This window comes from Alligator mississippiensis, chromosome 1 (genome assembly GCF_030867095.1).
Source record: "Alligator mississippiensis isolate rAllMis1 chromosome 1, rAllMis1, whole genome shotgun sequence".
Taxonomy (NCBI): domain Eukaryota; kingdom Metazoa; phylum Chordata; order Crocodylia; family Alligatoridae; genus Alligator; species Alligator mississippiensis.
The window spans coordinates 97038552-97064979 of NC_081824.1; the positions used below are offsets into that span (position 1 = coordinate 97038552).

At 45.5% G+C, this 26428-nt stretch overlaps 1 protein-coding gene across 3 annotated transcripts in view; it reads right to left on the minus strand.

The window, feature by feature from the left end:
* TRAF3IP2 (TRAF3 interacting protein 2) overlaps window positions 1–25857 on the minus strand; it is a 53818-nt gene extending 27961 nt beyond the window's left edge. The window contains exons 1-3 of one of the 3 annotated variants that reach the window (XM_006266952.4): window positions 25667–25857; window positions 13989–14064; window positions 10742–11527 (exon numbers count right to left, since the gene is read on the minus strand). In XM_006266952.4, the coding sequence (XP_006267014.1) occupies window positions 10742–11527; window positions 13989–14004 (802 nt within the window). In that variant the 5' untranslated portion in view covers window positions 14005–14064; window positions 25667–25857. Of the gene's footprint in view, window positions 1–10741; window positions 11528–12941; window positions 13040–13988; window positions 14065–25666 lie in introns of those variants that run through there. The other 2 variants (XM_019499912.2, XM_019499911.2) reach the window with 2 other exon arrangements.
* Window positions 25858–26428: the final 571 nt, after the last annotated feature.

Sequence of the window (26428 nt, forward strand, 5' to 3'; positions counted from 1 at the left end):
ACCTGTGGTGGTGAACACCACTTCTTGCCCCACCACTGGAGGTTGAGCTGGATCTGGCCTGTGAGGAGTCACATGGTCTAGATCTGCCCTAGGAGGATTGGGGGGCACAAATGAGTTTGACCCTCATGATCTAAAGCATTTACTACTTGCTGTTGGAGACAGGATATAGGGCTACATGAATCATTGGCCTGACCCAAAACGGCACTTTTTATGTTCTTACTATTACAAAGGGTCAAATTTAGAGGCAATACTCAGTCTTGCGCAAGTTAGATTCCCTTGGACCTACTGTATTTACTAAAATAAAGAACTCCGATTTAAGATGACCCCCCCACCAATGATTAGATTCCATATATAGAAAATTTATAAATTTGTTACAATTTTGCAGTTATAGAATCTAATTATTAGAGGTATACTTTGAATTTTCCCCCCTCCCACTGCTATCACAGGGAAAATAAATCTGGGGGGTCAGGTAGCCCCTTTGCTCTCTGCTTCCCCCCAACTTTTCCCCCTGGGAACCCCATCTCTTTCTCTTTACTATCAGACCCTGCTGTTTCTGAGCACATGGAAATTTGAGCAAATTTGAAAATAATAACCTTGAAATCAAATATGGCTGTAAAAATTTGCATTTAGTGCCTATATACTTAATTTATCCAGAATTCATAGATTCATAGATGCTAGGGTCAGAAGGGACCCCAACAGATCATCAAGTCCGACCCCCTGCCTGGGCAGGAAAATGTGCTGGGGTCAGATAACCCCAGCCAGATGCCTACCCAGCCTTCTCATAAAGCCCCCCCAAGGGAGGGGAGAGCACCACCACCCTTAGAAGCCCATTCCAAATTCTGGCCACCCTTACTGTGAAGTTTTTCCTGATGTCTAGTCTAAATCTGCTCTCTGTCAGTTTATGACCATTGTTCCTTGTTACTCCAAGAGGTGCGCTGGTGAACAGAGCACCTCCGATTCCTTGCTGCGCCCCCCTAATGAATTTGTAGGGGGCCACAAGATCACCTCTCAGCCTTCTCTTGTGGAGGCTGAAGAGATCCAGGTTCCCTTAGTCTCTCCTCATAGGGCTTGGCTTGCAAACCCTTGACCATACCAGTGGCCCTCCTCTGGACCCTCTTGAGGTCATCCATATCCTTCTTAAAGTACGGAGCCCAAAACTTGGAATCCACTATGACTCCGAGATCCCTTTCTGCTTCTGTGCTACTGAGACGGTCACTTCCCAGCCAGTAGGTGTGCTGGATATTTTTGCACCCTAGGTGCAGCACTTTGCATTTATCCTTGTTGAACTGCATCCTCTTGTGTTTTGCCCACTTTTCCAACCCGTCCAAGTCTGCCTGCAATCGTTCCCTACCCTCTAGAGTGTTCACTACACCCCACAATTTAGTGCCATCTGCAAACTTGGACAGAGTATACTTCACACCCACATCCAAGTCATTGATGAAGACATTGAAGAGTACAGGTCCAATGACCAAGCCCTGCGGAACCTCACTACCCACATCCTTCCAGGTCTATACCGACCTGTCTACTACCACTCTCTGGCTGTGACCCCCCAAGCCAATTAGCCACCCACTGGACTGCGTAATTATCTAAGTCACAGCCTCTTACTTTATTTATGAGAATGGGATGAGATAATGTATCGAAGGCCTTCCTAAAATCTAAGTAAATGACATCTACCTCTACTCCTGCGTCTAAGTGTTTTGTGACCCTGTCATAAAACGAAATCAGATTGGTCAGGCATGATCTGCTTCCTACGAATCCATGTTGGTTGCCCTGTTGCATTATTTTTCCCACTGGACTCACACAAATATGATCCTTAATAATCTTTTCAAAGACTTTTCCAAGGACAGAGGTGAGACTGACTGGCCTATAATTACTCAGATCCTCCTTCTTCCCCGTCTTGAAAATAGGAACCACACTGGCCCTTTTCCAGTCCTCCAGGACCTGACCCGAGTGCCACAAGTGCTCAAACAGCCAGTGGTTCTGCTATGACACCGGCTAATTCCTTCAGTACTCTCAGATGCAGCTCATCTGGGCCTATTGACTTAAACACATCCAGTCCATTCAAGTGACTCTGCACCAAGTCAGCATCAACAGTTGGTAGGTTGGTGTCCCTCTGATGCCCATCTAAGAACCCATTAGGAGACTTATCTTGACCCTTGTTCAGGAACACTGAGGCAAAAAACTAATTGAAGAGTTCAGCCTTGTCTCCCCTGTCTGTCACTAGATTTCAGAGACATTAGGGTTGGACTGGACCTCGGAAGATTGAGTCCAGCCCCCTGCCCCAGGGGCAGGAAGTCAGCTGGGGTCACAGGATCCCAGCAAGATAAACATCCAATTTTTTCTTGAAGGCATTCAGAGTAGGTGCTTGAGCCACCTCTGATAGCAGGCTATTCCAGACCTTGGGGGCTCGGACAGTAAAGACATTCTTCCTTATGTCCATCCTGAAATGGTCTTGCAGGAGTTTATAACTTTTTGACCTTGTCATCCCTTGGGGGGCTCTGGTGAATACTCGTTCCCCCAGATCCTGGTGAACACCCCTGATAAACTTATAGGTGGCCATCAGATCATTGCTGAGCCTGTGCTTTTCCAGGCTGAAGAGTCCCATAGCTCTCAGCCTGTTGTTGTAAGGTCTGTTTTCCTGACCTCTGATCATGCGCGTGGATCTTCTCTGGACTCTCTCAAGCTTCTCCACATCCTTTTTGAATTGTGGAGCCCAAAACTGGATGCAGTACTCCAGCTGAGGCCTCACCAAGGCCAAGTACAACAGGAGAACAACAAGTGAAAGCACTGGACTGGCAATGGGTGCATGGTGCGAACTGTGTAATGGGATTAAAATAGTTTAATTCTCAAGGTGGTATTTTGGTCTGTCAAGTGAGCCACAGTGGTCACTTGTTGGGTTGTTAGAGGTACAGATATATATATATATATATATATATATATATATATATATGTGTGTGTGTGTGTGTGTGTATAGATGTATATTAGGGGTGAACTGACACAGATTTTTAAGGAGGCTGGTCCAGCTGGTAAGTCTGTTGTGGTGGAAGGGGGGGGGAGGGAAGGGGTATGGGGGTGCAAATCAAGGCCCTTCTGCAGTGAGGGGAGGGAGTGGGGCTGGGGCTGGGACAGGGGCTGGGGCAAGCATTGCCCAGCTGGGGTGGGGTGAGGTGGGGCACAGGATGGAGCCATGGCTCGTCTGGGGGGCACGGGGAGGGGAGGGGTGGCTCCTGCCATTACGTACCACTTATCCAGGAGCCACTCATCCGGAGGCTTGCCCGGCCCTCACCCGCTCATCTGGCAGCTCCTGCTGCTGCTCCCACCACTTGTCTGGGAGGGGCATGTGCCCCTGGATCTGCATGGGGTTGGGCTGGGCTGGGCTGGGCTGGGCTGGGCTTAGGGGGAGCAGCAGTGGCACTGGGAGAGGGCTGCAGGGGGGGATTGTAGCCACCCCAAAATTTGCCGTAACCCCCTGTGGCAGGGCACTTTAAGGGCAAGAAGGCAGCAGCCTGCAGGTGCCTGATGAGGGCAGCCATTTTGGATCTGGGGCTCCCCATATAAACAGGGCAGTTCTGATGCTGAAGGCCTGGCAACAATATTGCCTAGCTGGTGGGCTGCTGATATCATCTGGAGGTAAGGGAGGAACTGTAGGGGATGGTAAGGAGGCTCCTAGTCCTGGGTACGACCTAAAACTGCACCCTGCTGGGAGTGGGTGGCCTGGTGGGGCTCTCAGTGGCATGGCAGCTCCCAGGAAATGCCAGGCCAGTTACCACCTTGGTGAAAGGTGGGTTGGGGTGCCTTAATCCCTAGCCCCCACAACCAGGTGGGTTATCCCTGGTTTGGAGGGCCTGGAGGGTGGACCCTCGGAGAGAAAGAGTAAGGGCCATAGACTCAGGTCTGTCTGAATTTCCTCTGATCCCCATGCTGGGGCCAGGACTGGAAGGGTTGAAGGGCCAGGGGCCCACCGTGAGGAACGCCCAAGAGCTGAGGGCCTGGGGTTCCAACTGGCGTGAAGGTGGGCCAGGGCTAGAAAGCCGAAGGTCCCAGTGAGGGGATCACACTAGAAAGGGGATCAGTTCAGGGAGCTATGTTGCCTGGTATGACGGCAGAAGAGACCGCCTGAGAGGAAGGAATCCAGGTGGGGTTCAACAGTAGAATTCTGGGGCCTAGTGTGGGGGCAGTCGACAATGAGAACATCTAGACGCCATCTGCAAGGCTTGGGCTGCAGTATAGGGAAGGAATGGAGCCACAGATAGTGCCCCCTGCCATTGGGGCAGAGAATGGGCAGCCTCCTACTTATTAACATTTAAATTAACTAATTAACAACAAGGCGTGGCGGACGAGAACGCGGGCGGTTGGCTCAGGAACAGGTGGGCAGGCCACGGTGAGATTGGCCCCGAGCAGGCCCCCTGTTACACCCCTGCATAGGCCCCGCTTCCAGCACTGCCACCATCTGCTGCAAGTGCAGCCCTGGCCCTGCCCACCCTGTCTCAACCCTGCCCAGATCTGGGGGCACACAATACTCCCCCACACCCTCCCAAATGAGCAGTGGAAGCAGGGGTGGAAGCCGCTGTATGAGTGGGTGAGTACTGGATGAGCCACTGGATGAATGGTGTGCAGCTGTAGGAGCTGCTCCTCCTTCCCTGCGCCCTGCTGGATGAGCTGTGGCTCTGTCCCAAGCCCCACCTTGCCCTGGCTAGGCAGCACTTGCCCCAGGTAGGCAGCACTTGCCCCAGCCCCACTACCTTCCTCACTGTGAGGGGGGGGGAAGGGGGGCTTGATCTGCCCCTCACACACCTCTTACCTCCCCTCCCCTCCCCTCCCTCTCCCCTTCCACCACAATAGACTTATGAGCTGCATGCAGCTCTCCATGCTGCTGGGCTGTGCTCTGCACTGCCTACATGCTGCGCTGCCATTTATTGGCCAAATTATTGGCCATATCAAGCCGATTTCTGATACAGACAATTTTCTTTATATCAGTGCCAATCCAATATCAGACCGATGTATTGATTCACCTCTTTCATGTATGTTTTTATTTTGGGGGGGGTGGGGGTGGAAAGGTAGCTCTCAGCCTTTTGGCTAAGATCAAACACTTTTGGCACCAAGGGGAGGGTGTCAGGGATGGCTCTGGCTCTCTTGATGCTGACCTGGTGTTGCAGTACCTCCAGGCTGAATGCCAATTTCTTGTGGAGGGAACATCTTTCTGTTCTTTGTTTTGTTTTGTTTGTGTTTGGGGGGGGGGGGGGGTTATCCTTAAAAAAAATAAGGGAAAAAAGGTTCCTGTCTGTGTATTTGCCAAATGTGGGCCACGTGTTTTATAGTTTTATGTGTTATTTATGTTCAATGTTGGCTCAATTTACTCAACTTCATAATTGGTTTCCATTGCTGAGCCCATGTTGTTTTTAATGATAGACAATGTAACTAGTGAGGTTTCCTTGTATGTGAACAAATACACTAAAATAAGAATAGGCTATAACAGGGTTTCCCAACCATTCTGTTTTGTTCACCACCTTAGGAAATCAATGCAGGGATGAAGTCAGGAAGGCCAAAGGGCAATTGGAGTTGCAGCTAGCAAGTGATATGAAGGGAAACAAGAACAGTTTCTACAAGGATGTTGTAGCAAGAGGAGGATCAGGGAAAGTGTGGGTCCTTTATTGAACGGGGGAGGCAACCTTGTGACAGAGGACGCAGAAAAGGCTGAAGTGCTTAGTGCCTTTTTCACCTCAGTCTTCACACACAAGATCAGTTCCCAGACTACAGCATTGGGCTGTACAGTTTAGGAAGGAGGTGAGAAGCCAACAGTAGTGAAAGAACAGGTTAGGGACTATTTAGAAAAACTTGACATATACAAGTCCAAGGGACTGGATGGGATGCACCCAAGGGTGCTGAGGGAGTTGGCTGATGTGATTGCACAGCCACTGGGCATAATCTTTGAATACTCATGTCTATCAGGAGTGGTCCTGGATGATTGGAGAAGGGCAAACATAGCACCCATCTTTATGAAAGGGAAAAAGAGGATCCAGGGAACTACAGGCCAGTCAGCCTCACTTCAGTCCCTGAAAAAAAAATCATGAAGCAGATTCTCAAGGAATCCATTTCTAAGCACTTGGAGGACGAAAAAGGTGATTGCCTTCTATGATGAGATGACTGGCTCTGTGGATGTGGGGAGACCAGTGGATGTGGTGTACCTTGATTTTTAGCAAGGCTTTTGATACTGTCTCCTACAATATTCTCACAGGCAAACTAAGGAAGTATGGGCTAGATGAATGGACTATAAGGTGGATAGAAAACTGGCTGGAGCATTGGGTTCAGAGGGTAGCTACCAATGGCTCAATGTCTAGTGGCAGCTGGGAACAAGTGGAGTGACCCAGGGGGCAGTCCTGGGGCTGGTTTTGTTCAATGTCTTCATCATTGACCTGGAAGATGGCATAGAGTGCACCCTCAGCAAGTTGGCAGATGACACCAAGCTGGCAGAGTAGTAGATACGCTGGGAAGATATGGCTAGGATTCAGAGAGACTTAGATAAATTGGAGGATTGGGCCAAAAGAAATCTCATGAAGTTCAATGAAGACAAGTGCAAAATCCTGCACTTAGGATGGAACAATCCCATGCACTGGTACAGGCTGGAGGGTGATTGGCTGGGCAGCAGCTTTGCAGAAAAGGACCTCAGGATTACAGTGGATAATAAACTCAATATAAGCCAACAGTGTGCCCTTCTCGTGAAGAAGGCTAATAGCATACTGGGCTGCAATGGTAGGCGCGTTGCTAGCAGATCAAGGGAAGTGTTTATTTTCCTTTATTCAGCACTGGTGAGGCCAAATCTAGAGTACCGTGTTCAGTTTTGGCCCTCCCCACTACAGAAAGGATGCAGATAAATTGGAGAGAGTATAGTGGAGGGCAACACAATTGGTTAGGGGGCTGGGGCACATGACTTATGAGGAGAGGCTGAGGGAAGTGGGCTTATTTAGTTTACAGAAGAAGACAGAGGGGATTTAATAGCAGCCTTCAGCTACCTGAAGGGGAGTTCAGTCTAGCTCCATTCTTTTGTTCTCAGTGGTGGCTGATAACAGAACAAGGAACAATGGTCTCAAGTTACAGCAGTGGAAGTTTGGTCAGATATTAGGAAGAATTTTCTCACTAGGAGGCTGGTAGAACACTGGAACAGGTTACTCGGAGGTGGAAAACTCCAAGGATGGAGCTTCCACCAATACCCAGCTAGACAAAGCTTTGGCTGGGAAGTTCTGGTTGGGAATGACCCTGCTTTGAGCAGGGGGTGGACTAAATGGCCTCTAAAGGTCCCTTCCAACCCTAATTTTCTACGATTCAAGAGGTTAATGGTCAAGATGACAAGATACAAAGTTGATCAGTGTGGGTTACTTGTTGAACATCATTGCCCACTGCCTTGCAAAGATTAGAGACCACCTGCCTACATTATCTTACTATGCTTTTGGTCCCAATCTCAGTGGGGCCCTCTCAGTTATAAACTAAACTAAAAAATAATAATAATGATAGAAGGATGACAAAAATGTTGAATACTTAAGCTCAGGGGTGCTCAACCCCTGAACTGCAGGACTCCCCAGTTGTCTGGAAATATGCTGGTGGGGGAACAGTAGCAGCGTGAAGTGCTGCTCCCCGCTGCCAAATTTCTGGGACCGCAAGGAGCCCTTGGGGTCGGATAATGTGGCCTAGTATGCCAAATTGTAACAACACGTGGCTGGATCTGGCTGGATCTAAGCATTCACGGTTGGGCCAATGAGCTGGATTGTACTGGATTGCATCCATGGACTGACCCCACACTCTGACCCTGTGTGGTATGCATTGCGCAGACTGATCCTGCATCAGACATCTGCTACACAGGGTCAGAAGTCTGCATGCCCCTGCTTGAGCTTTATTTTAAATATTATCTTACTGTTATAAGTAGTAATAGAATGAAAACTACTTTTCAGTCTTCAAGAGCCAAGACCCTGCTCTTGTTTGAGCATACACTGTAAACTTAATATACCCCTTAATTAATTTATGTATGCATGTGATTTACATGCCACTCTTCCCAACAAGGCTCATGGTGGCTTACAGCAAGGGAAACAGAAATTTAAAATGGCAGTTAGAATAAATAAAAATAACAAAATAAATCAAAATAAAGGAGAGACTCACTAGATAACATCTCAGCTTAGTGTTGCTAAATGCCTGCCCCAACAGAACAGTTTTGTAGCACCTCTGGAAGATGTCCAGGCTCAGGCTCTGATGGGCCTCAAGAGGGAGGAAGTTCCAGAGCTGAGGATCAGCTGCTGAGAATGACCTCCCACATGTTTTTGCCAAGTGTACTTGGAGTACTGATGATATGTGCAGGAGGTTGCTCTTAGCTGATCTTGGGGATCATGATGGAGCATAGGTGGTTCCTTAGGTATGTAGGTTCCAAGTCATTTAGGGTTTTGTAGGTCAAAACCAGCATCTTGAAATGCATCCAGAAAGCTACTGGGAACTAGTGTAGATGCTGGAGGATTGGAGTTATATGCTCCTAGTGACCCACACCTGCCAGAAGGCAGGCCTCCATGGTCTGCATCAGCTGCAGCTTCTGGATGGTTGTCAAGGGCAGCTCTACAATAGAGGGCATTGTAATAGCTCAGTTTTGAAGATCTAAAGGCATAGATGATGATGGCCAAATCAGAATCTGAAAGAAAAGGTTGCAGCTTTCTCACTAGATGACGTAGGTAAAAGGGACTTTAAGCTATGATCACCTCCTGAAGATGCTGGTGCAGCAGAAGATCCAGGAGAACCTCAAGGCTGCAAGCCTGAGTGACAAAGGGAGGCTGAACACCATCAATGATAGGTGTCCCAGTCCCCTCCAGGTCACATGTTTTGCCTACCACCCTCACCTCTGTCTTGCCTGGATTCAGTTTTCATCGTTATACCTGCATCTAGTACCCAACCACAGCAGGGCACTGGGAAAGTACTAAAAGTGCAGGGCCTGGGTCAGAAGAGAAGGAGAGGTAGAGCTGGGTACCATCAGCATATTGATGGCACCTCACTCCAAACCTCAGGCACAATCTTGCCCTGTGACCTCATGTACACATTGAGAAGGAGGATAAATGAGATGGAACCCTGGGGAGTCCCACAGGAAAGGTCCTGAGGGGATGATATCACTTGTCCATCACCATCTTTTGGGACCTCCATGCTAGAAAACTAATTCAGTGCTGTCCTGTGAATACCCACCAAGTCATATAAATACATTATCAGCACCTCATGGTTAACAGTATCAAAGGTCACAGAAAGATTGTATAAAATCAGCAAGGCAAAATCTCCCCCGTTGATCTCCAGGTGAAGACCATCAACCAAAGCTGTTAGCACAATTTGTCTGTGCTATATCCATAATGAAAACTGGACTGAAAAGGGTCTAGGAAATTGATGGCATCTAGATGTGTCTGAATCCACCAGGCATCCAAAAAGGGGAGATTGAAGATACCACCAGTTGGATAGCTTTGCTTTAGGCAAACTAATTAGCATGGCTGAGTGACACTGCCAGTTACACCACTTCCAAGTGGTTATACTGTTTCTGGTTTAAGAGGCGGCCTGCCCAGAGTGGCACGGCATGCTTGAAGTTGCCACTACAAAGCACAGTGAATTTATGTTGTAGGCTTAGTTGTTACATTTCAGTGAAATGGTCATTAGCAGGGAGTAGCTGAGAGGTTCCTATTTTAAAACTAGGACCTTGGAAGTCACAAGCTTTTAATTTCAACTGACAGAGAAATCTAGGAGAAAAAAAATGAGGAAGACTGATGCAGCACTCTTGTCAAAGAAAGAAAAAATTATGTGGATTAGCCCAGTCATAGGGCTGCCAGACACTATTTGCTGTGCAGGAAATCAGGACTACCACCTTTCCTGCTCTCGGTGGGTAAGCCCTAATGTTCCTCAGAGATTCCAGAGGGAAGCAGAGAAATCTACAGTGGAAACAGTCTGATATTGGATGTTGCTGCATGAGTGTTGCAAGCAGGAAAATAACCAGAACATGAAATATCAGTGAGGGAAGAGATTACTGGAACACAGATGGGCAAGCACTGTTTCTAAGCAATATCACCAGACTTTGTTCTCATGAATGAACTCTGGATATGTCTTACACTGCTTCTGCTATGCTGTCAAGCCAAATGACAAGAAGCATGCCCCACCAACTTGCCTGGCATGCACCAAGCTTAGAAATGAAGCAGTGAAGCTGCCCTGAAGATGCCCCCTGTGCTGCTCTTAAGACTTTGCCATGCTTGAGAGTAGCACCAGGAAGTGTCCTCACGGGGGGTTCAGTGCCTTGTTTCCACATACGCAACAGGCTAGATAGTCACCTGGCTGGGGTCATCTGACCTTGGTCCTCTTTCCTGCCAGGGGCAGGGGGTCGGACACGATGATCCATTGTGGTCCCTTCCAACTCTACAATCTATGAATCTATGAACAGGAGCGGGGGGCAGGGGCGGTGAATGGAGGCTTCCTGATGGCACTCTTGAGAGCACCATGGAAGCAGTATAGACATACCCTGTGAGTTCTAGTGATGAGTTTATTTCAGTTAGAGGTTCTGTATTAGAGCATTTGGTGACATCCTTCTGGGAAGATATTTGGAATGGAAGCAGATACTAAAAAACAATAATAACTGCATGTGGAGAAGGAAGTACAGAATGAATATTAATATGTTAAAATATAGTTTGTAGCCAAGACAGTGATACCACAGAAGAATATTAAAGGCTAATCAACTAGATTAACTTACATGGAGGCTGATAGTATGGATCAACCGGATACTGATTTCTAAGGTGACATGGAGCTTGTGAAGAAACATCAGGGTGAGGCACTCGTTGGAAAACAGGGCATCGTTGAGGTTCAGCACCAGGAAACTCTCTGGATATTAATGGTCCTGGAAGGTCCTGGCGGTTAAAGCCAGATATAAGTGGTAACGGAGGTTCCAAATGTCTGATGCCCATGACATCTCGAGATTGAGAATCATATCCAGTATCTACAGTTGGTAGGTCCAATGGTGCTCTGTCATCTAAGGGCTGATATGACTGCGAGTTCTCTTGGTTGTCATCATCAAGTGAATTCTGGGAAGCATCAGATAAACTTTTGTTTGATTTACTAGAGTTGTGGCCAGTATCAGGAGAATCCGTTGAAAGCTGAGATCTCAACGGCTTGCTTGATTTTTCCATAGCCAACAGATGAGGCTTAGATAGGAACATTTCAACCTCTGATTCACCAGAAGAACAGGAAGGTACATCTTTTCCAGAATCTTGATGCCTTACCCACAGGCTGCTGTCATTCTCCTCAGCCCGTACATTGTGTGGTATAGCCTGGTGATAATATGTAGGTTCAGAGAGTTTGTCAAAATGTGGCTGACTGGCCATGGCATGAGACATTTGGGCTGGGTAAGGCCCTAAGGGTTCTGAATTATCTATATTCTCATCAGAAGGCATCAAAGCCTCTTCCAGTGACTGTTCTGGAAATGGGGCCCAGAATGCAGATTCGTCAACTTCGACTGGTATGCTTCGACTCATCATGGTACCTAAAAAGGAGAAAACATAAACAATGTAAAACTAGTTACATTCCTTGGGTAACTCATGGATTTTAGTAAGCTTTAGAATGCTTTTTAGGAGTAGATTGGGATAAACTAGGGCAAGTAAAGTCAAGTAATTAGGCTAAGGGAAATACAATTAGAGGAACTGGTAATGGGTGAGGCAATGCCATAGGTGAGTGTAACAGGCATCACGTCCGAGCCAAGTTGCGGCCCGCTCACCTGTTCACTGCGGCAACCGCCCGCCTTCTCTCCTGCCACGTCTTGATGTTAATTAATTAATTAGCAGGAGGCTGCCCATTATAATACCCCGATGCCAAGGGGCACTCTGCGGCTCCGACCTCCCCCAATACCGCAGCCCAAGCCTCGCAGATGTTTCTGGACGTTGTCTTGTCACTAATCAACTCACCCGCTCCCTCGGGCCTGCTCCGTACACTCTATGGAAGCACCGCCTCCGGGCTCCTCCTCTCTGTGCCCGCTCTAGGACTCTATAGTGAGCCTCCGGCCTTTCTGGCCCACCACGCTGCTCTCCCCTTCTCTCAGGGCACACCGTGCTGTTACCCCCCTTTCCCTGGGGCCAACCGCAGCCCTCTCCTCTGTTCTGGGGTTAGCCTAGGTAGTAGCCATTCTCCCGAGGCTCACTGCGCCCGTACTGGGCCTCCTAACAATGTTGCCCCCTCTCTAGGGCTTACGACGCCCGTCCTGGGCTTCCCCAATATTGCCCCTCTCGGGCTCCTCAATATTGCCCCTCTCGGGCTATCGCCCCGCTCTAAGGCTCCTCAGTATGGCCCCACTCTAGGGGCTGGGGTCTATGCACCCCGCAAGTGACGCCCTTGCTGGCGTCTGCTGCGCTGTCCTGGGCTTCCTAATATGGCACCCCCCCTCTCCGGGGCTCACCGCACCCACCTTGGGCTTCTCAATGCTGCCCTGCTCTGGGGCTAGGGTCTACATACCCCGTACACCACCCGGGGTCTTTGTTCCCTGCCCACAACCCACTGGTTGCGCTCCTCGCCGCCAGCTGCACCTTCACTGGCGCACAAACTGCGCCTTCTCTGGCACTAGGGCACCCCACCCCTATGAGGCCTCCTCCAACCCCTACAGCCTCACCCAAACCTCCGGTATAACAAACAGAAACTCAAAGTACAAGCCTCTAGGCTATAACATAACTACAAGCCGCCTGGCCATAACTTAGTATCGTGGCTCGAGCCTCCAGAGCTATCATGAGCTATACTTGCAAGTCAGGCTTCTTCCCATATCTTGGCTGAGGGAGCTCCTGCCTCTCCAGCTGCTGGCAGGGAACTGCCAGCCTGGCCTCAGCCCTGGGCTTTATAAGGGCCAGGCCCTGCCTCCTACAGGCAGCTGGCTCCCCTTAGTTGCTCTGGCAACCCGCAGCTGCGCTTGTTACCCTGGCAACCTGCAGCTGGGTTCGTTCTGTCCGGCCAGGGCTCGCTCGCTCTCTCCCTGGTAGTCTCTCCTCTCTAGAAGCAGCAGCACCGGGGTGCCCTGCAACAGTGAAAGAAGCTTAGGACTAGGATAAAGGTGAGACAGCATACAAGAACAGGAAAATGAAATGACTTAAGTTCAGTCCTGAACTGACTGTATCTATCCTAACTGCAAAATAATAAAATAGATCCGCTTTCCATATTAGCATTAAAGCTGTTTCACATAATCAATTAGGAGCAATATAAAAGGAGCAATTTAACTTCCGATGTAGTCTTCTTACCTTAAACCTCAGTTTAGCAGAGGGTCCTGCCCACTGATGTTACCTAACCCTTTCTAGTTCACAACTTAGTGTCTGAAAACTTCGGTATGATCTTGGGGCTGTCAGGCTGGCCACCTGTTAGTGAACTTAATATTTTTGAGTTCGGCATATTTAGCAATTAAGAATATCTTTCTCTCTCAGGTATTGTAATCTTTTTCTCTCTTAGGTTTGTAACTATTTGTAAAATTTCAGCTTTCTAATCCTATTGTTATTTCAAGTGTTTAACCATTTTTAATAGTTGTAAACATTTTCCCAGAACCTGTTGTTTTATATGCAACCATTTCCTTTTTTCAGATTAAAAGAAAATCTTATCAGCTGTAACTGAAATAGCCATTTTGTATGAATCACTAACACTCAGTAGTTCTATAGTCACTTACAGTACTTGCAAATTAAGGCTTTTAATAAAGTTTTTTATAACTGTTTCTTTAGATGACTTGATTTTTATTGGAACAGATCTCTTGGATCTATCTTGGTCCCTCATACCAGAGCTGATCAAACAACTATAAAAACAAATTATAAAAAGGCAAATGTATCTTCAACATTATGAGTCAAGATTAAAGAGTGAAACTTGAAAGCTAAAATATCACAGAGTGAAAATACATTTTTAGAAACAGACAACAATAACAATGCATCTCCGCTTGGTTGACATGATGAAGAAACAAATTCATAGAGCAAGAACTTTAGGCTAACCTGTGACGGAGGTCATTTCCAATGTTTGTAGAAATACAGTTCAGATCTCTATACAGTACCAAAATTTTCCAACAGACTGGAAAACAAGAAAAAAATATTCCTATGAACAACATAATTAATAATCCAATCTCAAGAGTCTTAGAAAGAATACTGGTTGAAATTCTTAAAACCACATTTCACAAAAAAGATATTAGGTTTTCTGTAACCTAGTGTTCCTGCTAAGGCTGGAAATATCATATGAAAGTTCTCTCTCATGTTATTTCTGCATCCAGACAAGAAGTTTAGAGGATTCAGATCCAGGATTTTGGTTCAGTCTATTCCAGTAATATGGCCAGCTCCAGATTCATTAATGATGCCCCCCCTAATAGTTCCCTGAATTTAAACTGTCCCTAAAACCCCACTTAAGAACTTGGATTACCAATCTGCGGTTAATGGTTAAAGCCAGTCTCCAATTCTTCCTGTACTCCAACCAGTTACTCATTCCATATCACATGGATGCTGTTAGTGTTAAGTTACAGACATTTTGAATGTTTTGTTTTTCTTCAGGTTTTTTTCTTTTTTTTTTTTCTGAGGAGCTAATAATGCAGATTTAGTGCACAGGCTACAAGAAATGTTAAATATCATATCAGAATTGATTAGAGTTGCAAATTACTGCTCTTATGGCTTTATCAGTAAACCTGGTTCAATCAAATGACTCGCTTGATTGGATGTTTTCTCTGTAGCATCTTCATCCACTATTACATAGGCAGCATGCTACAAAACATGCTTTATTATGGTACTGTTGATTGGAAGTCCAAGAACATGCCCCAATGCATAATGCATACACAGAACATTCTTTCTAAGTCCAACATAAAGGTTTCTCACTCAGTGTGTCCTGACATCTCTCAATTGGTATTGAGAACTTCAGGGTTAGCCTTAAGAGGTTTCCTTTGAAATGATAATGTAAACAAGATGTCCACTGAAGCTCAGTGACCAAATACCCTATAAAAGCTTCAAATCTAACAACCCTGTAGAGAACAACTTAGGCCATAATATGTTAAATGGGATAAAACCACTCAAACCATCACAAGGCACAAGACACAAGGCACAAGACAAGGAGGCTCCCAAAATGAAGGTTTAAGGTCAGATTCTGGAGTGTACTATCACCAGGGTGAGTTGCTATTTGTATGGTCCATAGACAAAGCTGTACTTGTGCCCTCTATGCTGATCAGGTGTCTACATGGGTGGGCCAACTGTGACTACACAGTTGGATGAGTAAAAATTGTGTGTAGCTACACCAGTGTGCTACACAGTTGGATGAGTAAAAATTGTGTGTAGCTACACCAGTGTGCTACACAGTTGGATGAGTAAAAATTGTGTGTAGCTACACCAGTGTGCTACACAGTTGGATGAGTAAAAAATTGGCTAATGGGGCACACCCAGAAAGTAGTGGTGGATGGGTTGTACTCAACCTGGCAAGATGTGAGCAGTGGGGTCCCCCAGGGCTCAGTCCTCGGGTCTGCACTGTTTAATATCTTCATCAGCGACTTGGATGAGGGGGTGGAAAGCACGCTGTCCAAGTTTGCTGATGACACTAAGATGTGGGGCGAGGTGAACAAACTTGAATGGAGAGAGAGGCTGCAACTAGATTTAGACAGACTACTAAAGTTAGCAGATGAGAATAGGATGGGGTTCAACGTAGACAAATGCAGGGTGCTGCACCTTGGGAGAAGGAATCCACAGCATACATACAGGCTGGGGAGTTCCCTTCTTGAAAGCACAGAGGTGGAAAGGGATCTTGGAGTCATTATTTGAGTCGTATTGGTGTGATTACAGTGGGATAACCACATTGAAAATTTCCCTGTGTGTACAAGCCTTAATAGCAGTGATTGGTTGATTAATGTACATTGTAAGTGCATTGTCAGATACACAGAGGTCAGAGATCAAAGTGCAGTGCTAAATTGGCTACTTTTATTACAGAAGCAAGGGCTTTTTTGAGTAATATCTTTTATTGGAGGAACTAAATAAATAAGTTGGGGAAGATGTTAGACATGCATTCAGGTGCAAAGTTCCCTTCTTCAGATCTGGGAAAGAGGCAGATACAACAACACTCCAAACCTCTGAGTACAGGCATTCATGCTTGAAATCCCAACAGTAAGTTTATCGACATCATACAACATTTCCTGTTTCTTTTCCCTTAAGCCACAAACATATCATTACTACTGTTAGTTGAATCACTGTCTTCTGATAATAACAACATGCAAAGGAAAAACCCTGAGCTCTCCTAAGTGGCACAGGATTAAGATGGCGATTTGCATTACCCTGTTATTTGCAATAATGAGGACAGAGTAGTGGACTCAGGAACTTTTGTTGGATTGTTACTGTACTGTAGTCAAAAGACTCAGCTGGATATATGGTTTAGGATGAAGTGAGCTTCTGTTTGGGTGACCATATGTTCCATTTTAGCTGGGACAATCCCAGATTTCAGAGGCTGATCCTGGCTGGCTTGGGAATTACAATGGGCATCCTGGAAATGCAGGGGCACAGGGTGCAGTTTGGTCAGGATCTGAAGGACAGAGCACCTTGTAGGCAGGAAAGCAGGCACTGCTGCCTGCCTAGCATACAGCCCTGCCCCCTTGTGAGAACAGGGGAGGGGGGCGGGGGCAGTGTCCTGGATTTCCCAGATGATGTTCCTGATTTCTACTTTAGTTACCCTATAAGGTGCAAATCTATCCTGCCTTCTACTTGTCTTTACAATAATGTGGTTAATTATATCTATGTGGATTAGGGCCAGATATACAGAGGTATTTGGGCACGTAAAGATGCAGACAGCTTCCTAACAAGTTTTACAGAATTACCTAACCATTAGGTACCTAGCTCCCTCTGAAAGCAACTGCCTTTCTGCCTCTCAATCTGTCCTTCAGACTTCCTGCCATGGTATGTTTGCTTGTACTTGCTCTGCACCTAAGGGATTAATAGGGATGATTTGTGGACCTCCAGGCATCTTTATTCATTTACTCACTTGAGCATTGATCCAATGCAATGGCATAATATAGATGTGCAGAAGACCTGGATTAAAGAGGAAATGCAAGTCATGCTGCAGACTCTCTTTGCACCACTGAATAGTAAGAACACCTCAGGATCTGGCTTTTCATTATAAATTTTCATTGGTATCCAGGTTGTAAAGATATGGGTCAAATTATGGGCACAACTTGATTGAAGTCATAAATTATACTAGCTTAACACATTTAGTAATCATTGGATGCATCTACACATGCATTTAAGTGAGACTAAATTTAATGCGCATTAAGCGATTTTTGGCAGGTGTCTACATGTGAAGGGACTTGGCACTAAAGTTAGCAGTGTCGTGCAGCCTGCCGTGTGCCCCTGCCATCCAGCCCTGCCATGTGCCTCTAGTGGCCGGGCAGACCCAATGTTAAAGTTAGTGCTGGGTCACATCTACACATGCATTAATGCACATTAAGTAATTGCAGTTGGTCAGGATTTGGAGGACACAGAGCACCTTGTAGGCAGGAAAGCAGGCACTGCTGCCTGCCTAGCATACAGCCCTGCCCCCTTGTGAGAGCAGGGGAGAGGGCCTGATTAACCTAATTTCACCATTTTAATGCACATTAAGGGTGTGCACGTGTAGATGCGTGCCTGTAATGCATATTAAATTAGGCTAATGTGCATCAATGTGCCCTGTGTAGACATGCCCATATAGTTAATATTTGAACAAAGCACTTTCTAGAAAGAGAGGCTGCTGACAGATGTGAACCCTCGTCCCAATCCCCCCCAACCCTCCCCCCCCCCCAAAAAAAACCCAACCCAAACAAAACAGTGCTTTACTGAAAGAGGAAATGCATTGGTTTGACTCAACTCCCCAGCATCTGTATAGACCAGGTGCTTCAGTTGGGCTTTTTGGCACTTTCATCTAATAGCTGATTGAATCAACTATTAGATGAAAGTGCCAAAAACGTCTGCTGAAGCGCACAATCTATACAGATGTTGAGTGAGCTGGGTGAAACTAAGGTGATGCCTCTTCTGGGCATGTGTTATGCTCAGTGCAGGGGTGCACCGAGCTGAAAGTAAAGTGCTTATTCCCCCCCATGTCTGTAAGCAGCCAAACTGACTAGGTCTGAGTCTGCCTATAATTTCTTTGATGGCCTCAAACATGGTCATATTAAACAATTCCAACCTGGAACTTTTGTCCTTAGCAGTCTTCAGCTTAATACCCAAACCAATAACATTTCCAAATTTCATGAGGGAATGGATCTTTGGGAAGAATCCAAAGTCTGATTCTTTACATTTTTCCATTGACTTCAGTGGTCTTTGGATTGGACTTCAAATGAAAAGTATTGAAAAGTATGAAATGAATGAAAAAGTATCAACCACCTCTGGAGGCTACATGCATAGGGTTTTATTTATACATTTATTTCTTATTTCAGTTGGAATATTCGCTTCTTCTGGGTACTTGTGAAGTACAAATTTAATGGCAGACAAAGTCTAAGGGAAAAACAAGTACTAATTATTTGCTTCAGGTTCACTATTAGGTATATTTATCTTTCCTCCATTTTGTAGAATGACTCACTTTTAAGATTGTAGGCAATACATTTAGTGCAGTCAACCAACTAAAATTATTTTTTTAAAGATAGGCATTACAGTGGCCTCTTTTTCAGTTGGCTGGCCTTTGAGAACAGATCATATTTGGATATGCGCTTATTAATTTCTTGAATCTATTTAATATTTATATAAAGGCTTTATTTCCTTCCTGTAGAATACAAGATAAAAATTTTAAAAGATTACACAAGATAGCTGACAAACAACACTGAGCAAACTCAAAGCAGATGGGACTCCACCCACATCATTTTGTAAGATTTTGGGTATTGTAGTCAGAAGTTTTCAATGCTTAAGTAGTGCTTCAAATGGACCCTGTCTGGCTGGCACACTGGTGCCCAAGACTGCACACTGATATACCAAAAAGGATTCGCTATATTTGAGAAGATAGCCCCTACCATGGTGATTACCAGGTATAAAGGCAGACAGACATAAAGAAAGGAAGGAAGTGCCTTTTCTCATTGGTTTGTCTGGAAAAATCAGCTTTTAAATATCAGGACCTCCTCACAGAAAATACCCCTAGATGCTTTTGGGGCAATGCTGGCAGTACATACAAATATTACATGGATGGAAATTTCCTAAAGAAAACCCTGGATGCTGTTGGAAATGATGGTTCACTTAAAAATCTCTCTCTCAAGTCAATACTGAATAAGTGATTCAGTATGATGTTAATATACAGCTGGAGATCCCAGGTTTTGGAAAGTCATAAATCTGAGGCCTTGATCCTATTATGTTATGTAGTCTTATGCTGTAGAATTTCATCCAATTTTCTTTTAAATCTTTCTGGGCGCATCTACATATGCAATTAATGTGACTGAATATACTCCACTTCAATTTGAGTTGGAGTAAACTAATCCCAACATCACCATCTACACGTATGTTTAAGCACATTAATGTACTGCGCTGCTGGATACCACTTGTATCTGACGGAACTATCTGACAGCACAGTAAATTAGTCTACTGCACCCTAATTGCCATGCATGTATAGACAACGATGCTTTACTGTGCAGCAAATTAGTCTGCTGCACAGTAATGTGTCTTGGGTAGACGTCCCCTCTGTTTCCATGTAAAAAATGTAGTGTTAAGCATATGAGAGACAAATAACTTGCCTGGGACCCCAGTAGCCAAGAACTAAGACAAAGGAGTTCTTCAGTGCATCAAAATATACTCAGCAATTGATAGCACTCTTCTAGCACTGAGACTACCAGGAAATGTAGCTTAGACCCAATCTCAGCTCCAAACATATCTTCATAATGACAGCTGCACAAATTCAACATCCTCCATATACCTCAGACAATACAGACGGTTACCAATAACCAGCCCAAATTCTTGTTTGTGTCTCTTGAAAATTATGAAATGAGGCCTTTTCTTTATAGAGCATATGTATTCTGGCAGAAAAAAAACCTTGAAAACAACGGGTAAACATTCTTTTAACAGAACCTTTTTTTCCTTTCCTTTCACCTATGCATACACAAAGTTTCATAAAATGCATTAATTTAATAGATAATCTTGGTGAGCTGGTCTTAAGTGAGCTGTTTGGCAGTGAAACAAACTCTTGTGAACAAACTCTTCCAAGCTGACTTGCGAAAGTTCCCAGATTTACAGAAGTTCTTCCATTTAGACTGCCAGATAAATTGAAAACTTCAGAAGCAAGGGAGTATTGAATACCTTGCTGAAACAATCATGTACAGCAATATTCACACTGAAATGAAAGCCTCACACTCTTGTTCTGGACGCAGTTGGCTTTGGGTGTCCAAGGGAAACATCAGCAGAGAAAGTAAATAGATGATGTAGGGAACAAGAAAACATTCTCAGGTTAGTATAGATGGGTCCAAACAACAAAATTTGAAACTAGGATTGAATTCCTCTAATGAGAGAAAAATTGGAGAGAGTTTTTAATACGAGGGTTGGGTTCAGGCCCATTTTTACAGGGTGAGGTTTTTTTCCCTCCAGTTTTCACAGGCAGCTGCAAAGTATCCCATGTCTTTCCCAATTTGAAGATTTGTCAAGATCCAGATCCGCCAAAGAAAGCTTCTAACTGCCTGGTTTTGATTAGGGAACTTCTGACAACGGAGAGGAAGAAGTGGCAACATATAACAAAAGTGTGTTTTCATTTTCAGTCATTTTCAGGGAAGGGAGAATAAAGAAAGGGAGAAAAAGGAACAAGTTGTCTTTCTGTACAGTAGCCACTAGAACGGGGTGGGCAATTATTTGGGCCCACAGGCCACATAGGGGGTTTTGAGGAGCGGTTGTAGGCTGCTTCAGTACCCTGCTCCCCCCATACAACAGCTCACCAAACCTTCCTATGTAGGATGGGGCCATGGAGCTGGAGTGGGTGCGGGCAGATAAATTGCACTGTTTTTTAAATGGTTGGATGCAAATGAAGGGAAAGATGATGGTTAGCTTATACGTCAGCCATGTGGAAGAGATATAGATAAGTGGGACAACAACTTCCTACTAGGTTGCTAGCCTAGAACTGGGGTTCATTTCCTGATCCACCACAAGTATCCAGTGCACCTTTGAGCCAGTCACTATCAGGTTGCCTCTCAAACCCAGCACTTCAGCCTGTCCAGATCAGCCACTTACCCCAGTCCGCCACCTCTCAAACCAACTACCCAGGCTCAGCAAACCTGGCCAGAAATCTACCTCTAGGTCTGGCTACCCACCCACTTCATGCCCCTGCAGTGGTGGGCCAGGGTCAGCAAACTCTTCACTCCCCCTCTATAAAACCCTGACAAGAAGAGGAAGTGTCTGGGCAATAGGGATCAATCAATTCCTATCTAGAGTGCTTTGTTGGTCCTATGACTTGATCTGCCCTCCAGTTGATCTCCTGGCTACCTTATCCAGCTTGCCCTCTGACTCCATGCTCTGTCGCCTCCTTTAGCTACCTAACTTGGTTATCCCTGGACCCGGTTCTCTGCGTGATCTTCTGGCTACCTGACTTGGCTCGTCCTCTCACTCTGCGCTCTGCCTGACCCTCCAGTTTCCTGACTCAGCTTGTTCCTGGACTGACTTCCTAACTTCCTAGTGGTCTGTACCTCAATTTTACTCATTCCTCCCAATCCTGGCCAGCCCCTCAAACACCCAAGTGACCCCCAGGCCTGGCCACCCATCATTCAGTCCCTTTGTGCCCAAGTTCCCCATCTGTTTGGTGCTCAGATACTATAAAGGTGGGGGATACATAATTGTGGGTACAGTGAAATGCTACACTTGTTCCATAGAAAAATAAGATACAACCTTCTACAAGCAAGCATAGTCAGGAAGAAATCCTTTCAGCAGAATGCAGTGCAAACCTGTGAACCACGTGGGGCCTATAAATCAAATGGCCAAGGTCACAGAAAACTGAGCTGAACAGTTTGGCCTTGGCAGGAAAAAGTGTTCAGCTGAGCTCATTGCTTACACTTGTCACCGATGGGTACATTCCACAATGAAGACAAAAGCACAGTGTCCTGTGTGAATGTAGATTCTTAGCTCTTTGTAGCAGGGACTATTTTTTGTTGTGCTTCTGGGAAGCACATGGTGTCCTTTAGCTGCTATAGAATTAAAGAAATATAGGGAGCATCTATACGAAACTCTACAGTAAGAGTTGCCTAATTAGTCCCACAGTAACACGTCATTATCTACACCAGCAGTGCTATTAGGCCAGAGTAAACAAATTAACTCCACTGTAGGATAGTACTGCCCAATACAAATACTATTCTATGGCGGAGTTATTTACTCCACCACAATGCACATAACTGGAGCTGGCTGGGGCACAAGCACCCACATGCCCCAGCCAGCACTTCTGCAGCATGTTGAGCTGGACGGGGAGCAGTCCTGGGCTGGCAGGCCAACCCCTGGGGCTTCACTGCCCTGGCTCAATGGGCTGTGGTCCCAGGCGCACATGTAAATTCTGCACTCAGGAGCAATAAACTCCAGCGTGAACGGCACCAGTTTCTTGCATCATATTAATATCATGTGTAGATGCACCCACACAGTCTGAAGCAATGTTCCTTCTCCATGCTGATAATATTTATTTGGTTGTTTACTATTTTCACAGATTAATTCAGCCAGTGCTGAAGGTTCTGTATCCCAGGAAAACTGTCAAACATGCACCCTGTATTTACTCACTTAAGAACCAAAAAGAGATAGCGTCAGATATCATAACTCTAACTCACCTGCCTAAACCAGACACACATTCATTCAAAGTATAAGGAAATGGATGTTTTGTTGTTGCAGATTTAACAGTCTTAACTTTCACCACTGAACTATTGATTTTAATGTAATTTTTTCTTGGCTTATCAAAAGATTGCCTTTTATGAGATGCTTTGAAATGGAAGGTCTTCTCAGTATACTGGACAGCCCCTCTCCTCGGCTTTGCCTATGCAGTATTGAGGTACTGCACCAAGTTAAAAAGCAAAGGCATTCTGTGTTGAGTCATAATCTCTTGGTGCTCTCTAGCCACTAAGGAAAGAGCTCACATTACTACCCAACAATCCTGGATAAAATAAGGGGGGCAACGGCTCTCCTTACTCTATGTCTCTGGAAGCATCTACACAAAAAGTTTTACTGTGCATTAGACTAACCTAATGTGCAATAAAGCATCACCATCTACACGTACATGGGACTTACTGTGCATTGTATTAGTCCAATGCACCGTTTGCTAGTACCAACATATACAGGTACTAGATAAGTGGTGCATTAGCTAATGTGCCATAGGACACACATAGGCGTTGACCAGGAGCAACTTGCTCTTGGTCAGCCCAGAGAGCCAGGAGCCTGCACCTGCCTGGCTAAGCCTCAATGCGGGGAGGAGCTGTGCCAGCTCCAGGGACAGTTGTCTCCCTGCCACATGAGGATTGGGACCTATCCAATCTCCATGTGGCCGGGAAAGCTGTGCTGGTTGCAGGGACAGCTGTCTCCCTGCCACCTGGGGATCGGGATCAATAATATGCAGAAAATTCAGGTGCACTAATTGCACATATAGACGTGCCTTCTGTCCCTTAAAGTTGCTGCCCTGCCTCTCTTGAGGAAGTAGTCATGGAGCTGTCCCTGTGCTCTCCCGAGTATTAGGGCCTGGAATTCTGCCTGGTCCTTATGCTTTACTGATGAGGTAGCAACAAGACACTTCTGAAACAAAGGAAGACCAAAGTACAAGTAAGAAATCACAATTGCACTTGTAACTTAGGGGTATTTGGTGCATCATCTTCACACTTGGCGGATCCAGTCTCTTTTGGCTCCAGACTAAATAGTTAGGCCAGATCAATTTTCTGCACCAAAACGACAAGGCTACTAAAACAGAGTTGTATAGTGAAAGCTGGTTTCTAGCTTCCCATAAGAACACAGAAAAACCTGGGTCACTGAATCCAGTCCCTTGCTGTGGCAAGCAATTACATCATATAATCCTTTTTATAACTGTACCTAAAGATGCCACATGATCAAGCTCAACTAGGCAGATACTGCCACGTGTCCTTAACACAGTACTAGTACTCTCAGTCGCTCTCTGCACCTAGTCGTCATGGGTAGATAAAAAGAAAAACAGAAAAGTTCTTTCCAAGCCTGAGCCCCTCACAAGTGCTTGTATTATCTAAGGCACAGCTGTGACATTGTACTATTGTGCTCTAAGCTGTTATGACAATCTGACAGTGAGGAGTGGCCAGTTCGGTGTTCTCAGACATACCCTCTGTAGTCATTGGTTGCAACCAACTGCCTTGAACACCAGTTTGCAGAAACCAAATACGTTCCCAAAGTCAAATGCATAAAGCAGTGCTATGGATAATATCCGCTAGGCTGCATGTTTAACAATGTGCTGGACAAACATAAAGGGATGACAGGAAGAACTCAGGTTTGCCAACTTCTCTCCCTGCCCCAATTGCTTTGTTTGAGCAAAGGGAGACAGGAAAGTGTTTTGTCATTTCCTTCCATCTGGGCCCCTGTGTCCTGTATACCTATATGCCAGCAAATTCTTCTGCTATAAGCCTGACGAATCACAGTGAAAAAGTACTTCTGCCAGGGAAGCCTATGCTGGTTCCCTCCATGAAATAAGTTATACAAATAAAAGCATTTTTGTGGGTATAACTGTTTACACTGGGACTTGTATCACCATAGCTCTGTTGGTAATAATAATAATAATAATAAAAAAAAATAATAATTCCCCTAACTGACTTACCTCTGCTAATATAAATTTTAAGCATAGACCAGTCTTAAATCTAAGCAGGGGCTTGATTTTTCAGTACTTGGATTCCTGCATGTTAAGAGCTGTGGCTGGTAGGATAGAGTCAGTTCTCACTAGTCAGCAGGAGATAGTGAGGAGTTACAAAACTGGGTCTGCTGAAAAGGAAGTTAATGAGACAGGCGAGGCCTGTCACTCCCTCCTCCTTGTCCTCCTCCTCTTGGACTCTTTACATGTTGGATTTTTTTTTAACAATAACAGATCACTTACAATTTCTCTGTCCTAAACATCCAGTAGGACTGTATTACCTAGGAGACTATTTCTTCATCATTTTCCATAATGATTCCTTCTCTCTGGGTGACTCCTAGATTATCAGACACAACCCCTCATCACGGAGGAGGTTGTGTGCAGTAAGTGTGGGCCTACGAAGGAAGCTGTATAAAATCATGCTTCCCCAGCTGGGCCACAATGCTGCTGGAAGCTCCTGGGACACAGAGCTACTATGCCTCTCTTCTGAGACAGGATCTCTGGCTGACCACAAAGTATGGCAGGGCACAAAGTGCAGAGGTGAAGGGGTCCTTGTAACCTGCCCTCCTGCCTATACACCTGTGGAGCGCCCTGCCAGGTTCAGGCCTCGGCTGCATGATTTTCAGGTGGCCATACAATACCTAGGATCACATCTAAGCACTGTTTGCTGGAGTGTTGTCCGTTCCCAGCATTTACTCAAAATAATCCTGCTATCCAGCTGCAAAGTAGCTATAACAGTGTAACCAAAATAGCTAAAACTTGTCCAGTTGCTATGGGAGAAAAAATAGGTAGAGCTGGAGGAAGTTAGAAGCCAGAAAGAAAAACAAGAGGCACAAAGTGGGTCAGTAGTGAATAACAAGCAAGGGAGGGGAGAGGGAGGAGCAGTATCTCTAGAAGAGCTTACCTCGGGGCCAGAAAGGGCTGGATCTGGATTGACCAGGGAGGAGAGGGAGACACTAGGGCTGTCTCCCCCACACTCTTCTCCTCTCCCTCTCTCTATTTTTCTCCTGGCTGTCTTTTCCCTCTTTTACGACACTCTCCCTCTCCCAGGTAAGCAGTAGAACAGGCTCTGCAGCAGGAAGTGAACCATGTATGCAAATTACAAAGCAGACGTGGAAAGCCTCAGCCTGAAAATCTCCCTGTGGGGGAGTGAATCAGTAACAGAGGAAAGCCAGTTTGAAGTTAAAAAAACTCCCCTCAAAATGTCATTCCCCTAGGAAGCCGGGCTGCTTTCTTTTAAACTAAACAGCTAAGGAAGAGTAGGGAAAATCCAGTCTGATTTCTAAGTACACTGTGCAAGATTGGAAAAGGCATCTCTCATTTTTGTTTTATTTTGTTAAAAGAGACACTGTCACCCTTAGCATATCAGGATTGAGACCACCCAGAAACTTCCAAGGTTAACTCAACAATTCCTTGATTTTAAATATGTTTTTGTTTTGTTTTTGTTTTCTGGTATTCTGTCTTTAGGGCACACTCAACGTTTGCGTGTGCTTGCCCCTGCAAAGCTAACAGTTTGAAACTTATTTTTGGTATGAAATGAGAACGGACAGTTTCATGCATTCACATGCATCTAGCTGCTGGGACTTGAGTAAAACACCAAGTATCATAGGAGCTGGCGACACTGTGATAGACTTTTTTAGAGACACTGAATCATCCCAGTTGTCTT